This window comes from Podarcis bocagei (assembly GCF_964188305.1).
Source record: "Podarcis bocagei genome assembly, chromosome: 2".
Lineage (NCBI taxonomy): Eukaryota > Metazoa > Chordata > Lepidosauria > Squamata > Lacertidae > Podarcis > Podarcis bocagei.
Window position 1 is genome coordinate 21,665,723 of NC_138126.1, and position 20,482 is coordinate 21,686,204.

At 47.3% G+C, this 20,482-nt stretch overlaps 1 protein-coding gene across 3 annotated transcripts; it reads right to left on the minus strand.

Annotated features, from left to right (window-relative positions):
* Window positions 1-5,815: 5,815 nt before the first annotated feature.
* LOC308580676 (cholinesterase-like) lies at window positions 5,816-20,209 on the minus strand. 3 transcript variants are annotated; one of them, XM_081182672.1, is made up of 5 exons: window positions 20,062-20,209; window positions 17,522-19,025; window positions 9,224-9,387; window positions 8,058-8,111; window positions 5,816-6,216 (listed from the first exon to the last, which is right to left on the minus strand). In XM_081182672.1, the coding sequence occupies exons 2-4, from the start codon at window positions 19,015-19,017 to the stop codon at window positions 8,104-8,106; spliced, it is 1,668 nt and encodes a 555-aa protein (XP_081038798.1). In that variant the 5' UTR covers window positions 19,018-19,025; window positions 20,062-20,209; the 3' UTR covers window positions 5,816-6,216; window positions 8,058-8,103. The 3 variants fall into 3 exon arrangements, with proteins under 3 accessions (XP_081038798.1, XP_081038797.1, XP_081038796.1); XM_081182671.1 differs by having other exon boundaries at window positions 8,058-8,128; XM_081182670.1 differs by having other exon boundaries at window positions 8,058-8,131.
* Window positions 20,210-20,482: the final 273 nt, after the last annotated feature.

Sequence of the window (20,482 nt, forward strand, 5' to 3'; positions counted from 1 at the left end):
GGTGGTCCGCCCCACCGAGTCGGGCCTGCTCAAGCGTGGGAGCCTATAGTTAGAGCTCAGCTCCTTTCCTTGCCTTCCCCGCCCCCCCAACGGAGCACATTTTCCTCGCCCCCCCACCCCCCGCATGTAGAATAGAAGCCCTCCAGCCTCCACGGTGCACAAACTCTCCCCTCTGCAACGAAGCGTTTTGTTGCATATCTTTGGTGAGGTTTTTAGGCAGTCTTGGTGCACCTTAAATCAGCGCTAATTGCGCCTGGACGCAGTATTTACTTCCGAGTAGGCCCCCTTCTCCCCCCCCCCCCGCCCCCGGTAGCACCTGACGTTGCTATTCGTAGAATCAAGTTTGTTTGTTGATAATTTAATTATTTTAAAAGCATCATGCTAAAGAGCTCTCCCCCACTCCCAGACCCTTGGGCAAAAGAGAAACACACACATACACAAACACAGAGATTGAGCCCTGCAGGGTTTATGAAATGAATGGATTCTGAATGCCTGTTTCAGTGGCTTGTCCGCCTTAGGCTGCTGGGCCAGACACCTGTTACACGGTGCAGTCCGTAAGCTGTGAGCGCTGCTACCTGCCGCCGAGACCACGTAACGCCAGTCTTGAAAGACCTACATTGGCTCCCAGTACCTTTCTGAGCACAATTCAAAGTGTTGGTGCTGACCTTTAAAGCCCTAAGCGGTTTCGGTCCAGTATACCTGAAGTAGCGTCTCCGCCACCATCGTTCAGCCCAGACACTGAGATCCAGTGCCAAGGGCCTTCTGGCAATTCCCTCACTGTGAAAAGTGAGGTTACAGGGAACCAGGCAGAGGGGCCTTCTCGGTAGTGGCGCCCGCCCTGTGGAATGCCCTCCCATCAGACATCAAAGAGATAAACAACTCTCTGACTTTTAGAAGACATCTGAAGGCAGCCCTGTTTAGGGAAGTTTTTAATGTCTGACATTTTAATGTATTTTTAATCTTTTGTTGGAAGCTACACAGAGTGGGGGGTACAAATAAAATAATAATAATAATAATAATAATAATAATAATAATAATAATAATAATAATAATAAACTGCTTGTAACCAGTAGGGAACCTCCAGCTTGTGGGTTAGACTCGGCTCCCAAGTTAGGCCTGCAAAGTTCTTTCCTGCAAATGGTGCCCACATACCCCACAGCTGTCAGGTGTGTGTCAGGCACAGATGTTGCTGGACTGGATCCAGATAACTCCCTCGTGCAGCCAGCCCCTGGAGAAGGCGGAGTTGAAGTCACAGCCCCATAGCTGATGGGTGCAGAGTTCAAGCCTGCTGGGTCAGCTGTGAGTTAACTCATCTGCGTAGGTCAGCGTTTCCCAGCTGTTTTCGGACTACAACTCCCATCATCCCTAGCTAGCAAGACCAATGGTCAGGGATGGTGGGAATTGTAGTCCGAAAACAGCTGGCGACCCAAGTTTGGGAAACATTGGCATAGCTCTGCAGAAACTACCATTTGTTTGTTTACCATTTGTATACAAACTACTATTTGTATTAACTTATCGAATTTATAACTTAAGGAATTTAAGTTATAAGTGCTCAACTATATATACTTAACTTATTAACTTAAGGAATTTATATACTGCTCAACTACCACGGTCTCTAAGCAAGCGGTTTACAAAGATACAATGTAAAAATCAGTTAAAATTATAAAACCAAGCTTCAATTAACATGCCTGCTGGAATTTTTAAAAAGTATTGAGTAGGTGCCAGATGTTCGACAGGGTTGGCGGCTTGTCTGACCTCAGCCGGAAGGAAGTTTCATGAAACTGGGTCCACAGTACTGCACCCGCAGCTCGGGGAAAATATGAGCCATGCATCCCAGACATTGGGGACCGCTAACAGTTACAAATACCTCAGTAATCGGGCTGGGATATAAGGCATTAGGTGGTCCTTGATGTATCCTCAAGGATCAAATTATTAAGGGCCTTGTAAATTAATACAAAGGGACGCGGGTGGCGCTGTGGGTTAAACCACAGAGCCTAGGACTTGCTGATCAGAAGGTCAGCGATTCGAATCCCCGTGACGGGGTGAGCTCCCGTTGCTCGGTCCCTGCTCCTGCCAACCTAGCAGTTCGAAAGCACATCAAAGTGCAAGTAGATAAATAGGTGCCGCTCTGGCGGGAAGGTAAATGGTGTTTCTGTGCGCTGCTTCTGGTTTGCCAGAAGTGGCTTAGTCATGCTGGCCACATGACCCGGAAGCTGTACGCCAGCTCCCTCGGTCAATAAAGCGAGATGAGCGCCGCAACCCCAGAGTCGGTCACGACTGGACCTAATGGTCAGGGGTCGCTTTACCTTTACCTAAATTAATACAGGAACCTTGAACCTGGCCCAGTAGTTGTCAAGTCAGGCTGTGCAGACTTTTGAGCACTGGAGTTGTGGGCTGGTGATAAACAACCGTCTACACGCAGTGTTTTGCACCAGCTGCAGCCTGTGCCCCAAGCCAAAGGGTAGCCCCACACAGAATGCATTGCAGTAGTCTAGTCTTGAGGTTCCAGCGCATGGATCATGAGGCTGCGTTCCTTCAGCTTATGCTTTAGCAACACATGGTGCAGTCCTACGCATTGATGGTGAGGTAGGTTTACATCAGGCATGTCCAAAGTCCATATTGGGGCCTAGGCCGGGCTGCCGGGTGATTTAACCCAGCCCCCATGGCAGTATATGTCCTGGGGTAAAATCCTATAAAAAGTGCAACAACTTTGATCAGCCCTCACGCGTGTTCACTACATCAAATCTGGCCCTCTTTGAAAAAAGTTTGGGCACCCCTGGTTTACATGATAAATGTGGGAGCTTGGTTGATTAAAATTGTGAGGATCCGTGCTTTGGATCCATGTTTTTGTTTGCTGTAGCAGAGCTACAAAGCAAGCTGTGATTTAAGGCACGTGACTGCAAAATGAGCTTTCACACTTCACATGTTTGTTTTTGCGATGTCAAACCTAGACAGCATCTTAAAAAGCAGAGACATCACCTTGCTAACAAAGGTCTGAATAGTTAAAGCTATGGTTTTCCCAGTAGTGATGTATGGAAGTGAGAGCTGGACCATAAAGAAGGCTGATCCCCGAAGAATTGATGCTTTTGAATTATGGTGCTGGAGGAGACTCTTGAGAGTCCCATGGACTGCAAGAAGGTCAAACCTCTCCATTCTGAAGGAAATCAGCCCTGAGTGCTCACTGGAAGGACAGATCGTGAAGCTGAGGCTCCAATACTTTGGCCACCTCATGAGAAGAGAAGACTCCCTGGAAAAGACCCTGATGTTGGGAAAAATGGAGGCCACAAGGAGAAGGGGACAACAGAGGATGAGATGGTTGGACAGTGTTCTCGAAGCTACCAGCATGAGTTTGACCAAACTGCGGGAGGCAGTGGAAGAAAGGAGTGCCTGGCGTGCTCTGTCCATGGGGTCACGAAGAGTCGGACACGACTAAACGACTAAACAACAACAACAAATTGCCACTGAGAGCTGGACCTGGAGCTTTCTTAAGGGTGTTCACCCATTCCATTCAGCAAGTGTAAAATTCGTGTGCCTGTGTACACAAATAGCTGTACACTCATAGTTATTTACCGTACACGCAGAGCTTCACATGTGTACAGTCTGTGCAGACAATAGTTGAGGTGTACAAATCAACAAGAGTATACCTTTTTCACATAAGCACTTGCACACGTATACCTGTGTAGAGTGTGTTGTGTGAACAAGCCTCTTCTGTGACTCTGGTTTCCAAAGACCCAGTGCTGCCTTTTGGCCCCAGAGTTGTGTGTAACTGTCTGCTACAGACAATACACTGGCATGAGCAAGCTCCTCTAGCTCACAGAATAAAAAATCTGTTTATTTTTTAAGGTGCCAGAATACTCTTTCTTCTTCCTGACAAGAACAACTTCTTACTGTACTAACTTCAGAGGGAAATATACACACCAGCTGCAGGGTGTCAGTATACCTATCTTTGTGGCCAGATATTTCATTGGAGAGTCCCATACACCAAACTTTTGGGGTTAAATGTCTCTGCTCTTGATGCTTAGCATTATGGTGCCACCTAGTGTCTGCCCAATATTACTGCCTCCTCGGGATTCCTTTGCAAAGAGGGTTTGGTGTGATAGGAGACTATTTCAGGTAGAGTGGTACCTTGGTTCTCAAACGCCTTAGTACTCAAACAACTTGGAACCCAAACACTACAAACCCAGAAGTAAGTGTTCCGGTTTGCAAACTTTTTTGAGAAGCCAAACGTGCTGCGTTCTGAGTGCCACGCTCCCATTTTGAGTGTTACACTGAGGTTTTGCTATTTTGTTTTTGCATTTTTGTTTTTGCGGCTCTTTTCGTTTTGTTTTTGTGACTGTGTTTGACCCAGTTCAGCTACTGATTGATTGATTGATTGATTGAGTGACTGCAGTACTGTACATTGTTTATTGCTTTCATTTTATGGATGAATGGTCTCCTTAGATAGTAAAATTCATGTTAAATTGCTGTTTTAGGGGTTGTTTATAAAAGTCTGGGATGGATTAATCCATTTTGCATTACTTTCTATGGGAAAGCATGCCTTGTTTTGAAATGCTTTGGTTTGGGAACAGACTTCTGGAATGAATTAAGTTTGAGAACCAAGTTACCACTGTACTCTGCACATCAGTTTGTCCCACTTTTTTTAAAAAAACTCTACAAAAATTCTGAGCATGGACAATACTGGGATAAGTGTGCACACTCAAGGCTGTGGTGCCACTCTCACACCACCCCATTCATTTTGAAGGAGGGGATATTGCTGATGGCTTGCCCCTGGCCTCTATTACTAAAGCTGTGGGGTATAATTGAAGCCTCATATAAAACAGCATGCTTAGCTGTTGCTAATGGATGAAAGGGTTAAGACCATAGAGTAAGCTTTTTCCCTAGACTCAACCAGGTTCTGCCCTCTGACCTGTGGTGGCAAATGGTTAGGAAGGTTCTTTGCTCTCTTTCTTTCTACTGTTTGTCTTCTTCCAACATGTGAACTTGTCCAGATAGGATGTGTGTGAGCTTGATCGCTCCAAGCTCAGACCACTTGTTCAGAAACGTTTTACTATATTTTGTAACCCAAAATGTCTGCCTGTGTTTTCTTGCTGCGGCACGGAAAAATGCATGAATCTGACCTTTGGAAAGTTTGTAAGTAAAAACCATTTTAACATACCCAACTCTGTGGTCTATTCTATGCTAAGAGGGTAGAAAGGGGAAGTGTTGTAAACGACTTAAAACAGGATATTTAGTAGCCCATATTCCCACACTTTTCTTTGCTGCATGTTTTGTGTTTCAAAACTTCTTCTGGGGCTCTCTTTTAATGGACAGTATTCCACCTTGCCTTAGGATTTAGGGATCCAATGAATTCTTCTTGTATAATAACCAAATAACTGACATATACCATGCTTGTACTGGCTGCATTTAATGCAATCCAAGACCCAGTAGACCAGAGTTCAAGACCCCACTTGGCCATAAAGCTTACTGAGTGACCTTGGGCCAGTCACTACTTCTCAGCTTCACAGGGTTGTTAAGGGGAAAATATGCGGAAGGGGAGAACCATGCACACCACTTTGAAATTTTTGGAGGAAAAGCGGGATATAAATGTCATAATAAATCTAGCTGGTAAAAACAAAATATAAATGCGGAGAGAGGACTGTATGGCCCCCCAGATGTTGTTGAACTCAGACTCTATATGAGGATCTGAACTTTGGCCTTTGTGCAGAACATGAATATCCCCACTAAAGCTAAACTTTTCACATCCGTTTCCACACAAAATTTCACTTTATATTGCTGACCTTTGTTGCTGTAATGCAGAGGCAGGAAGCTGGGAAAATGCTTTCAAAAGATTTATTTATTGCATAAAAGTTACATCCCGCTTGGTTGTAAAAAAAGCAAGCAAACCTCTAAGTCAGGCATCCCCAAACTCGGCCCTCCAGTTGTTTTGGGACTACAATCCCCATCATCCCTGACCACTGGTCCTGTTAGCTAGGGATGATGGGAGTTGTAGTCGCAAAACATCTGGAGGGCTGAGTTTGTGGATGCCTAGTGGTTCACAAAAAGAAAACAAAGGTACCCATTTTCACTATACTTCTGCTTCATCTCGAAGAGTTGCAGCCCTTGGAGAATCAACCTTGGCTTTCAGCAGGTCTTTGCAAGGCAGTAGCAAGCCTTTTCTGTGAAAACGAAGCTTTATAATTCCACATAATAGGTTCTTCTGCATCTTTTCAGACATCTCTGAGGGACACAAAGCATTTGGTGTTAGCAGGAGATCTTTTTACAGGTGGAGGATAGCTCAGTGTGGTTGCGAATGGGTGTCCTGGAAGATCTTCCCCAAAGCACATGTGCAGGCCATGACATTTCTGAGGGTGTGCTGATTTTGATCTGACCCCGCCAACCAATGGTTGAGACCCTGTAGCTCTCCTGAGGTTGTTGGACTACAAAACTCCCATGAGCCTCAGCCAACATGGCCAATGGTCAGAGTTTATGGGACCTGTAATTCAGCAACATTTAACAATCCTGCTCCCTTCCCAGGGAACTCTGGGAAGTGTAGCTCTGAGAGGGGGCTAGGGGTCTCTTAATAACTCTCAACGTCCTTAGCAAACTACATTGCCCAAGATTCTTTGGGGGAGAAGCCATGGCTGTTTGAAGTGGTATCAGATATTGCATTACATGCCTTCTGTAAAGGTAAAAGTAAAGGACCCTTGACAGTTAAGTCCAGTCACGAACGACTCTGGGGTTGCGGCGCTCATGTCGCTTTACTGGCCGATGGAGCCGATGTTTGTCCACAGACAGTTTTCCAGGTCATGTGGCCAGCATGACTAAGCCACTTCTGGTGAAACCAGAGCAGTGCACGGAAACGCCATTTACCTTCCCACCGGAGTGGTACCTATTTATCTACTTGCACTTTGATGTGCTTTTGAACTGCTAGGTTGGCAGGAGCTGGGACCGAAAAACGGGCGCTTACCCCGTCACAGGTTTGAACCGCCAACCTTCCGATCAGAAAGCCCTAGGCTCAGTGGTTTAGACCACAGATGGAGCCTAACTCAGGGGTGGGGAACATATGGCCCTCCATATGTTGCTGAACTTGAGTCAATCCTTACTATTGACTATGCTGGCTGGGGGTAACGGGTCACACATTCTCCATCCTTGGTTTAAATGTTGGTGTGTTTCATAACAACGATTTCATATTTTTATAATGTTTGAAAAGAGGAAATCCTGGTGACTGAGAGGATCCAAATATTTTCAATCAAGAAAATGACTATTTCTCCATATACATATAAAAATGAAATATGGAAGAAAAATGTTCTCCTTTGCACTACACTCCTATTTCAGTTCACAATGCATTGTGATTATTTCACATTTATAACCTGCCCGTCGTCTCCAAGGGGTGCCCAGGTGCTAGTGGTGCAGTAACCCGTCTTCCGTAAGGACCCGGAAGGTGTAGGAGCTGTTATGTTGACTTAGTTGTATTCAACCAAGTCTTCCTCAGGGTAGGTCCACTGAAGTTTAAGGAACCTGTTAGTAATTTCCATTCATTTCAACAGGTCTTCTTTGCGTAGAACTACAGTGGTACCTCAGGTTAAGTACTTAATTCGTTCCGGAGGTCCGTTCTTAACCTGAAGCACCAGTTTAGCTAATGGGGCCTCCTGCTGCTGCTGCGCCGCCGGAGCACGAATTCTGTTCTCATCCTGAAGCAAAGTTCTTAACCTGAAGCACTATTTCTGGGTTAGTGGAGTCTGTAACCTGAAGCGTATGTAACCTGAGGTACCACTGTAATTGCCAATGTAAAAATAGTATCAAGTACCATGAATCAAATGGGACAGTGTGGTGGCATAAACTGAAGCAAATATAAACCACAATCCAACCCAAATTAACCACTTTTTAATCCCCATTATTTCTAGGAGCAGATGCTTAAATTGTTCCCCAATCAAATCTTTTCAAATGGATCTTTTAAACGCTTAATTTTGGCTGGAGAAAATTGTATTCCACCAAAAAATTATACTGGTCCCATTGGACTACTTTCTCTCAACTCCCAACCAGATCCTTTCTTTCTCTCCATCCTTACTGATACTTACCTGTGAAAAAAAAGCCTTTCTCTTAATTCACAGCTCCTCCTTCCTTTCATATTCCTGTGTGGATAAGACATCTTCTTGGATTTTAATGGCAAATGAAGGAGGAAATGAACTTATTATTATTATTAGTAGTATTTTGATTTCTTATCCACCCTTCCCTGTGAGATCCCAGGGTGGGTTACAGCAATGAAAAATATATATTTAAAAAACTGCTTTCAACAAGTAAGGTCGTAAGTATATGGTGGATGCTAAAAATAAGAACATAAGAATATATCTCCCAGGTGTCTAAGACCATCGTAAAAAGTTATGTCTTCAGCACATGACAAAAAACTAGGTAATGAAGGTGCCAGATGCAAACACACTTCTGTAGGGAGGGAATTCCACAACTTAGGGCTGCCTCAGAGAATTTCCCTTCTCCTGGGCCACCACCACCACACTGAGCTTCTGATCTATTTTTATTTTATTTACAAAAATATTTACATTCCACTCACCCATATGAGTTCGGACACTGAGGTCCAGCTCCGAGGGCCTTCTGGCGGTTCCCTCACTGCGAGGTTACAGGGAACCAGGCAGAGGGCCTTCTCAGTGGTGGCGCCTGCCCTGTGGAACGTCCTCCCATCAGATGTCAAGGAAATAAACAACTCTCTGACTTTTCGAAGACATCTGAAGGCAGCCCTGTTTAGGGAATTTTTTAAATATCTGATGTTTTATCCTATTTTTAATACCGTATTTTGTTGGAAGCCATCCAGAGTGGCTGGGGAAACCCAGCCACATGGCTGGGGTATAAATGATGATGATGATGAAATTCAATAAAATGCACATAAAACAATGCAAAATAAATATAGAAATGACTGCAAGCAACTGAATAAGCCTGTCAGTATAAACAAAAGACCTTCAAGAGATATCTGAGGTGAGAATGAGCTCCCCAAGCGAATATGTGCGCGAGTGAGAAATTTGTTCATGTAAAACCCAAATCACTGTGTTTTAACTGGAAAAAGCCATGCCTGAATGGTGGCAGGGGACATTTATTCATATTACAGACTTGGAAGTGACCCCTAGGGTCATCTAGTCCAACCCCCTGCAATGCAGGAATCCTTGCTAAAGCATCCATGACAGGTGACCATTGCAAGGAAAGCATTTGGCCCTGTCTGTTCCCCCTTTCCACTCACCTGGCTTTGATGCCCCTGATGGGAGTGTCTTCCAAAAACTGCACTGCTGAGCCGGCGATGGCTCCATCACACGGGGTGGCTCAGTGCTGAGGACGAAGAAGTTCTGCTGTGCCGGGTCGTAGATGGGCCATTTTGTTTCACTGACATCGGAAGGAGTCGGGTTGCTGAGTGGGAAGCAAAGAAATCATTGTTCAAATAGCACTGGTTCTGTGTGAGGCACACGATACACAACTCTGTTTTCTTGTACCCTGCCCATCTGACGGAGTTTCCGAAACAACGATGTTGAGTATCAATGAAATACTTTACTCGTGTTCATAATTAAGCTAATGTAATGTTGCCGGTTTTTTGGGAGGGATAACATGCCTCCCATTTTCATCATCGTCGGCTATATATTCTAAACTTGGTTCCAGTTACAGATAGGTAGCCGTGTTGGTCTGCCATAGTCAAAATAAAAAAATTCCTTCCAGTAGCACCTTAAAGACCAACTAAGTTAGTTTTTGGCTTCAGCTCTCTATATTGGACAAACAGGCCAAACCTTACGCCAAAGAATAAACGGACATAAATCTGACATCAAGAATCACAAAACAGAGAAACCAGTAGGAGAACACTTCAATCTCCCAGGACATTCTATACAAGATCTCAAAGTAGCTGTTTTACTACAAAGGAATTTCAGAAATAGACTGGAAAGAGAAGCTGCTGAATTGCAACTCATTACCAAACTTAAAACCACGGAGAGACCTGGTCTGAACAAAGACATTGGATTCTTATCTCATTATACATGACTAAGCCATTTTTCACCTTCTCACCCCTTGCCTTTTCCTGTAAGACCTATTACAGTCGTTAAGAGTCGTCAACAGGCTCATCTCAGCTATCTGCCAATCTCCCATTCCCACCACCCTTCTGAGTAATACCCCTCCCCACCTTCTCACTATATAGAAGGATCTGGCAACTTCTGTTTCAGTGTATCTGAAGAAGTGTGCATGCACACGAAAGCTCATACCAAAAACTAACTTAGTTGGTCTTTAAGGTGCTACTGGAAGGAATTTTTTTATTCTAAACTTGGGTTAGAGCTCATTGAGCCAAAGACTAACGAGGCTGTGATTTCACAAAAGCATGTAGAGGAGGAAGAAAGATGATTTCCAGTTAAAAGAGCAACCGTTTCCTTTTTACAGACCGCAGAGACCAATGGATCTGTGATTCCATAATAAGAGACATATTTGTGCACTTTCTGAGAAATCTGGTATATACAATATACAAAATATTTCAGAAAGTCCAAACTATTGGCTATTTTTGATACTAGATGGGAGTACTATTTCTGATTCTGGTAATCCAATTTCCTTTTCAAAATTTATTTTAGACTAACCAGGCAGTAATTAAAGGTGTTGAATTACTATAGGTAAAGGGTAAAGGGGACCCCTGACCATTAGGTCCAGTCATGGCTGACTCTGGGGTTGTGGCGCTCATCTCGCTTTATTGGCCGAGGGAGCTGGCGTTTGTCCGCATACAGCTTCCGGGTCATGTGGCCAGCATGACTAAGCCGCTTCTGGCGAACTAGAGCAGCACACGGAAATGCCGTTTACCTTCCCGCTGGAGGTACCTATTTATCTACTTGCACTTCGTGCTTTCGAACTGCTAGGTTAGCAGGAGCAGGGACCAAGCAACGGGAGCTCACCCCGTCATGGGGATTCGAACTGCTGACCTTCCGATCGGCAAGCCCTAGGCTCTGTGGTTTAACCCACAGCGCCACCAGCGTCCCCAGAATTACTATAATGCAACATATACTATTTTTCTCTCTTTCAAGGTGCATTTTCTTTATTGCAGTCTTATTTCATGGACTTGCATGCATTCCCTCCTCATTGTTTTTCTTTATTTGCAGTCATAAACAGTGGTTCATACAGTTGATTTTACCGCCCCTGCAAAGCACCAAATGTCTGTTTAATTACATTTAACTTTTTAGTCATTTCAGTTAAGCAAAATTCCCACCAATCGCCATGTGGTTTTGGAGGCCTGTAACTATGTTCTGTTGATGTTACGTATGTAATAAAACTGGTAGATTGAGAAGTAGTGATTTTCTTGTCTGTTTGAATCTCTCGTACATGAGTTGTCAGCTTGTCCATTAAAATATTAATTTCCAGATTTGGGAGAACCAGATCTCAAAACTATACAGTGATACCTTGGTTCTCAAACTTAATCTGTTCTGGAAAATTTGTTCCCAGACCAAAGCGTTCCTAAAGCAAGGCGTGTTTTCCCATAGAAAGTAATGCAAAGCAGATTAATCCGTTCCAGACTTTTAAAAACAATCCCTAAAACAGCAACTTAACATGAATTTTGCTATCTTATGATACCATTGATCCATAAAATGAAAACAATGTGATCTACTATAAAATAAATAAAACAGTATCCATTTATCCATTTCCGCAGTCACTCACTCACTCACTCACTCAATCAATCAATCAATCAGTAGCTAAACTGGGATCCACACAGTCACAAAAACAAAATAACTGAAAAAGCCTCAAGCTCCAAATATTACCTCAGAACACTGCAATTGGAAACAGAAGGCTTGAATTACAATGGGGGTGGGGGAGGGACACAAATTAGCAGCGCACCAGGAAACACAGGGGGACTCAAAACAGAGCACATTCAGCTTCCAAAATAGTTCGAAAACCGGAACACCTACTTCCGGTTTTCCAGCGTTTGCTGTCCAAGTTGTTTGTGAATTAAGCTCTTCAAAAACTGAGGTACCACTGTAATGCAATTGCATTATAGCTAACTCGTGTGTGTGTGCATGCGCGTGTACTTTGTACAAAATTTTGAAACACTCTGCTTTCACACTAATCGGTTGCTCACTATCCCCAACAAAAACGGAATGCAGTGCCTGTTAACTGTGCAACTCTGCACTTGCACAAACAACCCTTCTTGCAATCAGTGTTATCGGTGCATAGCAGCTTCCGGAGGTTTTGCCTGCTCATCGTGATTAGCTATTAGCGATCACCTGCCTCAACCCACAGGAGAAAGAAGTGTGGAGTTATAGTAGAATAAGTAGAATAGCTACCTTAGTATAGAGAAATGCAAGCTAGATCCAGAGAGGCTGAGATAATGACATTATTTATAATTAGCATGCACACAAATTATGATATCAGCTAAAATTTTGAACACTGAGAATATCAGAAATGCTTCCTAATCTTAGTTTGAGTTTGGCTTTTAAACAGGCCACCCTCAAGTTACCATTGCCAAAACCATAGCCAAAACATATTGGGTTCAGTGGTGGGCAGGATTGACAAAGTCTTTTGACCTGGACACCCACCCATTTTCCACCCCCTTTTAATTTTTTGGGGTTTTTTGCCAAACGTGTAAAGCTGAATGTGAGACTCTCTGGCATTAGTGTCTCTATTTTCCAGGGAGAGTCCTGGATTTACAGAAGCCGTCCCAGTTTCTGATGTGAGCCCGGAATGTCCCGCTTTTCCTTACAACATCCCTATTTTCATGGGAGAAATTTTGGAGGGTGTGGAGTTATGTGACCCCCTCAAGCCAAGGAGATAAGTAACTATACCAGGGCTAGGCAACCTAAGGACAGGGGGCCGGATGAGGCCCAATCGCTTTCTCAATCCGGCCCGTGGACTGTCTGGGAGTCAGCGTGTTTTTACATGAGTAGAATATGTCCTTTTATTTAAAATGCACCTCTGGTTTATTTGTGGGGCATAGGAATTTGTTCATTTCCCCCCTTCAAAATATAGTCCGGCCCACCACATGGTCTGAGGGACGGTGGACCGGCCCACGGCTTAAAATTGTTGCTGACCCCTGAACTATACAACCTTTAGAAGACATCTGAAGGCAGCCCTGTGTAGGGAAGATTTTAAATGCTTAATGTTTTTCAACATTTTTTATATATGTTGGAAGCACGCCAGAGTGTCTGGGGCAACCCAGTCAGATGGGTGGGATCTAAATAATAATACATTATTATTATGGAATAGGAAGCCCCTATTTTCATTGGAGAAATGTTGGAGGGTATGGAATACGCACAAGTTGTGGGTTACCCATAAGTTTCATGTTTTCAATCTCAAAGCAATAAACGACTGCTGGTGCTGCTGCTTGCATGAGTGTTGGGAGGACCGCTCCCTCTCCTGCCAACTCCATCCGGCCTAGGGGGGCGGGGCCTGCATTCATCGCCACAGCATAAGAGGCCAGAGAGAGGCCTCCGGGACACGACTGCTGGTGCTGCTGCTTGCGTGAGTGTTGGGAGGACCGCTCCCTCTCCTGCCAACTCCATCCGGCCTAGGGGGCGGGGCCTGCATTCATCACCACAGCATAAGAGGTCTGGGAGAGGCCTCCGGGACACGACTGCTGGTGCTGCTGCTTGCATGAGTGTTGGGAGGACCGCTCCCTCTCTGCCAACTCCATCTGGCCTAGGGGGCGGGGCCTGCATTCATCGCCACAGCATAAGAGGTCTGGGAGAGGCCTCCGGGACACGACTGCTGGTGCTGCTGCTTGCGTGAGTGTTGGGAGGACCGCTCCCTTTGTGCCAACTCCATCTGGCCTAGGGGGCGGGGCCTGCATTCATCGCCACAGCATAAGAGGCCAGAGAGAGGCCTCCGGGACACGACTGCTGGTGCTGCTGCTTGCGTGAGTGTTGGGAGGACCGCTCCCTCTCCTGCCAACTCCATCCGGCCTAGGGGGGCGGGGCCTGCTCTACCATCACAGTTTAGAGGACAGAGCAGCTACCGGCAGCAATGGACAAAATAGTTTTAAATGTTTTAATTGCTTTTAATTTGCAGCACCTTAAATGGGGGTTGTTGTTTTTTATAATATTATATTATTTCATTATCTGCTGCAAATGTTAAAGATGTTTTTATATATTTTAAGGTGTTTTAAAGGTGCTTTTATTGTTTACTTGTTGTACCACCGTGAATGGTGGTTTTTATTTATGTATTTTTGTTTGTTCCATTTTGCTTTGTTTTTGTGGTTGGACACTGAGTGGGGCGGGGATTGGTTTTGTTTGGGCATAATTGTTTTGGTTGTTTTGTTTTCTATTTGTAAATGGAGGTTAGTATGAGGCTTGGGATTGCGACCGTGGAGGGGCGAGGGAGGTATGGCGGTGGGGGCAGATGTTATAGGCGAAGGGGATCGAGATATGGATACGCTCGTACCCCTTCCAATCTGCGCCCCATCCCGAGAGACGAGGGTAGGGTGAGCAAGGATTACTCACCTCCTTCACTGGTGTTGTGCAATGCCAGGTCCATAGGCAACAAAACCGCTACCCTGCGAGATTTCTTTATCTCGCAGGGAGTTGACCTGGCTTGTGTGACGGAGACCTGGGTGCGCGAAGGGGTAACTGTTACCTTACGAGAGATGGCGCCCCCGGGTTTCTCCGTCCTCCACCAGTCACGGACTGTGGGCCGGGGGGGAGGGGTGGCAGTATTAATCCGGGAAAATTGTTCTTTCAGGGCTCTACCATCGCCATCGATCCCCGGCATTGAATGTGTTGGCCTAGTGTGGGGCTCCGAGGAGAGCTTGGCTGTCTGGCTGGTGTACCGGCCACCTAGCGCACCAGCAGCCACCCTGTCAGGCCTGCTGGAGGCGGTGGCCGGCTGGGCCTTGGAGTTCCCTAACCTATTGGTATTGGGAGACTTCAACTTCCACGCTGATGCCACTCCCTCCTCACAGGCTCTGGACCTGGTGTCTTCCATGGCGACACTAGGGCTCTCCCAGTTTGTTTCGGGCCCCACACATCAAGCAGGCCACACGCTGGATTTGATCTTTGGCGCCGGTATAGATGTGATCATGTCTCCTTCGATGAAGGTGCCATGGTCTGATCACTACGCTCTGAAAGCCAGGATTGACTTTCCACCCCCACCCTGCTTAGGTGGCGAGCCGATTTGGGCTCGCCCGCGGAGGCTGATGGACCCGGATAGATTCCGTCAAGCCTTGCGGGACCTTGCTCCCCCTGGCGACTCATTGACTGAGCTTGTTGAGGGCTGGAATACCCAGCTCCTGGCAGCCATCGATGAGATCGCACCTAAGCGCCCTCTGCGACCCCGCAGAAACCGGGCTCCCTGGTTTACCGAGGAGCTTCGGAAAATGAAGCGGGACCTCAGACGGCTAGAGCGAGTATGGCGGGGTGCCCGTGACGGAGCCTCAAGAACATCTTATAGGGTTTTTATGAAAACCTATGAGATGGCAGTGAAGGCTGCTAAGAAGTCTTACTTCTCGGCCTCCATTGCATCCGCTAGCTCTCGCCCGGCGCAATTATTTAGTATAATTCGGTCTTTAACGTCCCTTGAAGGACAGCCAAATTTAAATAACAATCTGACACACAGCTGTGAGGCATTTGCGAGCTTTTTTGCGGAGAAGGTCCTGTTGCTCCGCCATGACCTCCCTGCCAATTTGGATACAATAAAGGAACTGGAGGCCCCTCGACTGTCCTCGGGTCCAGTATTGGACCACTTTGACCGGATATCTCCAGCCGATGTGGACAGATTCCTCCAAGCTGGAAAGCCCACCACCTGTCCTCTTGACCCGTGCCCGTCATGGCTGATTAGAGCGTGTCCAGACGAGGTGCGGGGCCCCCTGGGGGATATCATCAATTTGTCCCTTGGCACCGGGATATTCCCAGGGGAACTGAAGGAGGCAGTGGTGCGCCCGCTCTTAAAGAAAACATCATTAGATCCCTCAGATCTATCCAATTACCGCCCGGTCTCGAATCTTCCATTCCTGGGTAAGGTGATTGAGAGAGCGGTTGCTGAACAGCTTGGTAGGTTTCTGGATGAAACATCTGCTCTGGACCCATTCCAGTCCGGCTTCCGCGCTGGTCATGGGACCGAGACGGCTCTGGTCGCCCTAACAGATGATCTCCGCAGGCAGCTGGATCGAGGCGGGTCAGGGCTGCTGATTCTTCTAGATCTGTCAGCAGCCTTTGACATGGTCGATCACGAACTCCTGGACCACCGCCTTGCCGACGTGGGGATCCAGGGCACAGTCCTTCAATGGCTGCGCTCGTTTCTCTCTGGTCGGGGACAGAGGGTGGCGCTTGGGGGGGAATTGTCATCACGCCACTCCTTGGTGTGTGGAGTGCCTCAGGGTGCAATTCTCTCCCCGATGCTTTTTAACATCTTTATGCGCCCCCTCGCCCAGCTTGTCCGGAGTTTTGGGCTGGGTTGCCATCAGTATGCTGATGACACCCAACTCTATCTGTTGATGGATGGCCATCCTGACTCGGCCCCAGACACACTGACCAGATGTCTGGAAGCTGTGGCTGGATGGTTACGTGGGAGCCGGTTGAAGTTAAATCCTTCGAAGACAGAGGTCCTCTGGCTGGGGCGGGACGATATGGGATCGAGGGGGCAACTCCCATCTCTTGCAGGGGTGCAATTAGTGCCAGCACCGGCCGTTAAGAGTTTGGGTGTAATCTTCGATACCTCCCTTTCTATGGAGTCGCAGATTACAGCTATAACAAAGGCGGCATTTTTTCATCTCCGCCAAGCTAAGCAGTTGGCCCCTTATCTCTCTCGTCCTGACCTAGCCACGGTGATCCATGCGACGGTCACCTCCAGACTGGATTATTGTAACTCGCTCTACGTGGGGCTGCCCTTGAGACTGACCCAGAAACTCCAGCGGGTGCAGAATGCCGCGGCGAGACTCCTTATGGGGTCTTCGCTGCGAGACCACATTCATCCGGTATTATACCAGCTGCACTGGCTCCCGGTGGAGTACAGGATCAGGTTTAAGGTGCTGGTTTTAACCTTTAAAGCCCTATACGGCCTAGGACCCTCGTACCTACGGGACCGCCTCTCCTGGTATGCCCCACAGAGAAACCTACGGTCTGCAAATAATAACATCCTCAAGGTCCCAGGCCTCAGAGAGGTTAGGCTGGCCTCAACTAGAGCCAGGGCCTTCTCGGCTGCAGCTCCAAACTGGTGGAATGCTCTGTCAAAAGAGACCAGGGCCCTGCGGGACCTGACATCTTTCCGCAGGGCCTGCAAGACAGAGTTGTTCCGCCAGGCCTTTGGTCAGGGCGCAGCCTGACTCCCTCCTCTGGCAACCTGCACATAATTCTGTTTAATTGGTTGCCATCAATTTGATTTAATTAATTTTTATAATGAAATATTTTTAGATTGTGTGATTATTATTTGATTGTTGTTAGCCGCCCTGAGCCCGGCTGTGGCTGGGGAGGGCGGGATATAAATAAAATTTATTATTATTATTATTATTATTTGGCTAAGTTGCCGTACTCATAGAGAAGCGACTGTCTTTGTGCTGTTGAGGCAAGGCTGACTGAAAGGAGAAAACAAAAAGTTCTCTTACCCGCTTCGGGCAAACTCCGCCCAGTACCGCATGACACGGGAGATAAGCTCCAACTCTGCCTTGGTGTGCTTTTCCTTGGTTCCTTTCAACAGCGTCAAAGTTCCGAAAACATACGGGACCTCAGCTCCATGGCATGCCCCCAGCCATTCAGGCCAAACAGAGCCAGTGCTGCGGTGGCGGAATGTATAGACGTACACGGGGCTTCCAGCCTCTGTCACTGCTGTGGCGACATCCGTGACTGGGCAGACGAAAAGGTAATCGCCGCAGGCTTTCACCATGGCTGAACGGTACCTCGCTGGGCCTTCAGGTTCTGCCTGACTGTACCTCTCAGCTGCAGCTTTGATGAAGTCACTGGTTGCGTTGCGGACGGTGATCTGCAGCCCCTTCAACAGTTGCTCCCGGGTCAAAAGGCAGTCTTTGGTCGTGTTCAAAAAAGGGCTTGCATCTAAGACGAAGACGGACCCTTCGTCGGAGGTGGTACCAATCACGATAGGCTTAGCCGTGAAGTTCTTGGATTCTAGAAGCTTCCGCGGCTCATCGGTGAGGAATTCCCCATCCGTTGTCGGTGCAAAGGGTGGATTCAGAACCACCGTGGGGTCCACAACAAGGAACTGGGCGGTTTGGAACTCTGATGCGTTCTTTCCCTGCAAGCAACTCACCAAAGCAGGGACCTCTTCTTGAGCACAGCCCATCTCTTTGGCCAGCTTCTGACTTCTTCTCCTGGCCTCCTCAGGATTCAGCCAAGCCCAGGCCGCGACGGAAGCTCCACTCTCTAGCACAGCACGATGGAAAAGAGGCTGGCTCCCTGGTGAGAGGAGGTGAAATGCAACAGAGGCTCCCCCAGCACTCGCGCCAAAAATGGTTATCCGAGTAGGGTCTCCACCGAAGGCAGCTGCATTTTGCTTCACCCAAGACATGGCTAGCTGCTGGTCCATCAGGCCCATGTTCCCTGGGACAGCTGGTGGCAACGAAAGGAAACCTAGAGGCCCCAGGCGGTAATTCATGGAGACCACAATGACATTCTCGGCAGCAGCGAAGAATTCCGCATTGTATATCACTAGGGAGGTTGTGCCAACAAAATAGGCCCCGCCATAGATCCAGACAAGGACAGCGGCTGGCTTGGAAGGCCGAGGATGGGGCACCCAGACGTTGAGGTAGAGACAGTCCTCTGAGAGGGGCGTGTTGGCCGTCCATGTTTCGGCATCTGGAGTGCCGGAAATAAGTATCTGGGGGCAGGAATTGCTAAAGTTGGTGGCCTCCAAGACCTGGCTCCAGGGCTGATGAGGAACGGGCTTCTGGAAGCGCAGCTTGCCTACAGGGGGCTCAGCGTAGGGGATGCCTAAAAAGGCCGTGACGTTGCCAAAGCCAGACGGGAGATGCTTCCCCCGGACTGAGCCACTGCTGGTCACCACCACTGAGTCATCTTCAGCAGTTGAACTGGGTCCCACCAGCGAAAGGATGAGGCACAAGAGCCAAGGAAGGAGATGGGGGGCCATTGCAGCAGCTGAAAGGGAAACGTCCCAGAAATTGTAGAATACACAGAACACGCTATTTCAGAAGAAGAGTCCTGTTGGATCAGTCGATTGGCCCATCTAGATCAGGATGCCCATGGGAAGCTCAAAAACAGGACATGAGCACAACAGCACTCTTGCTTCGTGTGGTTCCCATAGCACCTCTGAATAGCCGAGGTGGAATTTCTTATTTTAAAGCCTAGTTTTGGTTTTGAAGGACAGCTAGCTCGAAAGTTAAGAGCAGGGGAGTTGTAACCTATTCTTCCTCTGGAGGGGCGCATTCCCTCAGTGGTAATCTTCTAGGGGGGACACGGGTGGCGCTGTGGGTTAAACCATAGAGCCTAGGACTTGCCGATCAGAAGGTCGGCGGTTCAAATTCCCGCAATGGGGTGAGCTCCCATTGCTCAGTCCCTGCTCCTGCCCACCTAGCAGTTTGAAAGCACGTCAAAGTGCAAGTAGATAAATAGGTACCGCTCTGGCGGGAAGGTAAACGGCATTTACGTGTGCTGCTCTGGTTCGCCAGAAGCGGCTTAGTCATGCTGGCCACATGACTCGGAAGCTGTACGCCGGCTCCCTTGACCAATAAAGCGAGATGAGTGCCACAACCCCAGAGTCGGTCATGACTGGACCTAATGGTCAGGGGTCCCCTTTACCTCAATCTTCTAGGGGCCACCAGCAGTGATCAGGGCTGGAGCCAAAAGTAAGCAGGGTGTCTCTCCATCTCCCTTTCTGCAATCCCCTTTTATTTCTCCCCAACCCTGCTTCCTCTCCTTGCCACCCACACTAAGGGAAGGGCTGTAGCTTAATGATAAGAGCACCTGCGTTGCATGCAGGAGGTCCAAGGTTCAATCGCCAGCATCTTCAGGTAGACCTGGGAAGGACTCCTGTTAGAGACCCTGGGCAGCTGTTGCCTGTCCATGTAGCTTAGGCAAGACTAAGCTAAATAGATCAACCATGCCACATCCTCTAGGCGAGATTTCTCCCATCACCTGAGGCATGTGTGCATCTCCCAAGACAGCACAGACTCACCTCTCTCTCTTTTTCCTGGTGGGTTTTATTTTTCTCTCGTTCTCAGCGTGTTCGGTGTCTCCCTTGCTCCCCTGGAAAGGGATTCGAGAGACTGGTTGCAATGATTTCAAGAACAGTGATTCATCAAGTTATGTACACAGAGTGGGAGGAGACTACAGAACAAATGAAATGTTGGGAAAGGGTTGTTCTAGGTGAAGCAGGGCGGTTGCGAAAGGGAAGTTTTTAATGTGTAACATTTTAATGTATTTTTAATCTTTGTTGGAAGCCGCCCAGAGTGGCTGGGGAAACCCAGCCAGATGGGCGGTGTACAAATTATTATTATTAATAATAATAATAATAATAATAATAATAATAATAATAATAATAATAATAATAATAACTAGTGTGCAAGAGTTCTCTGCCACAAGGTTTGAGATCCTTT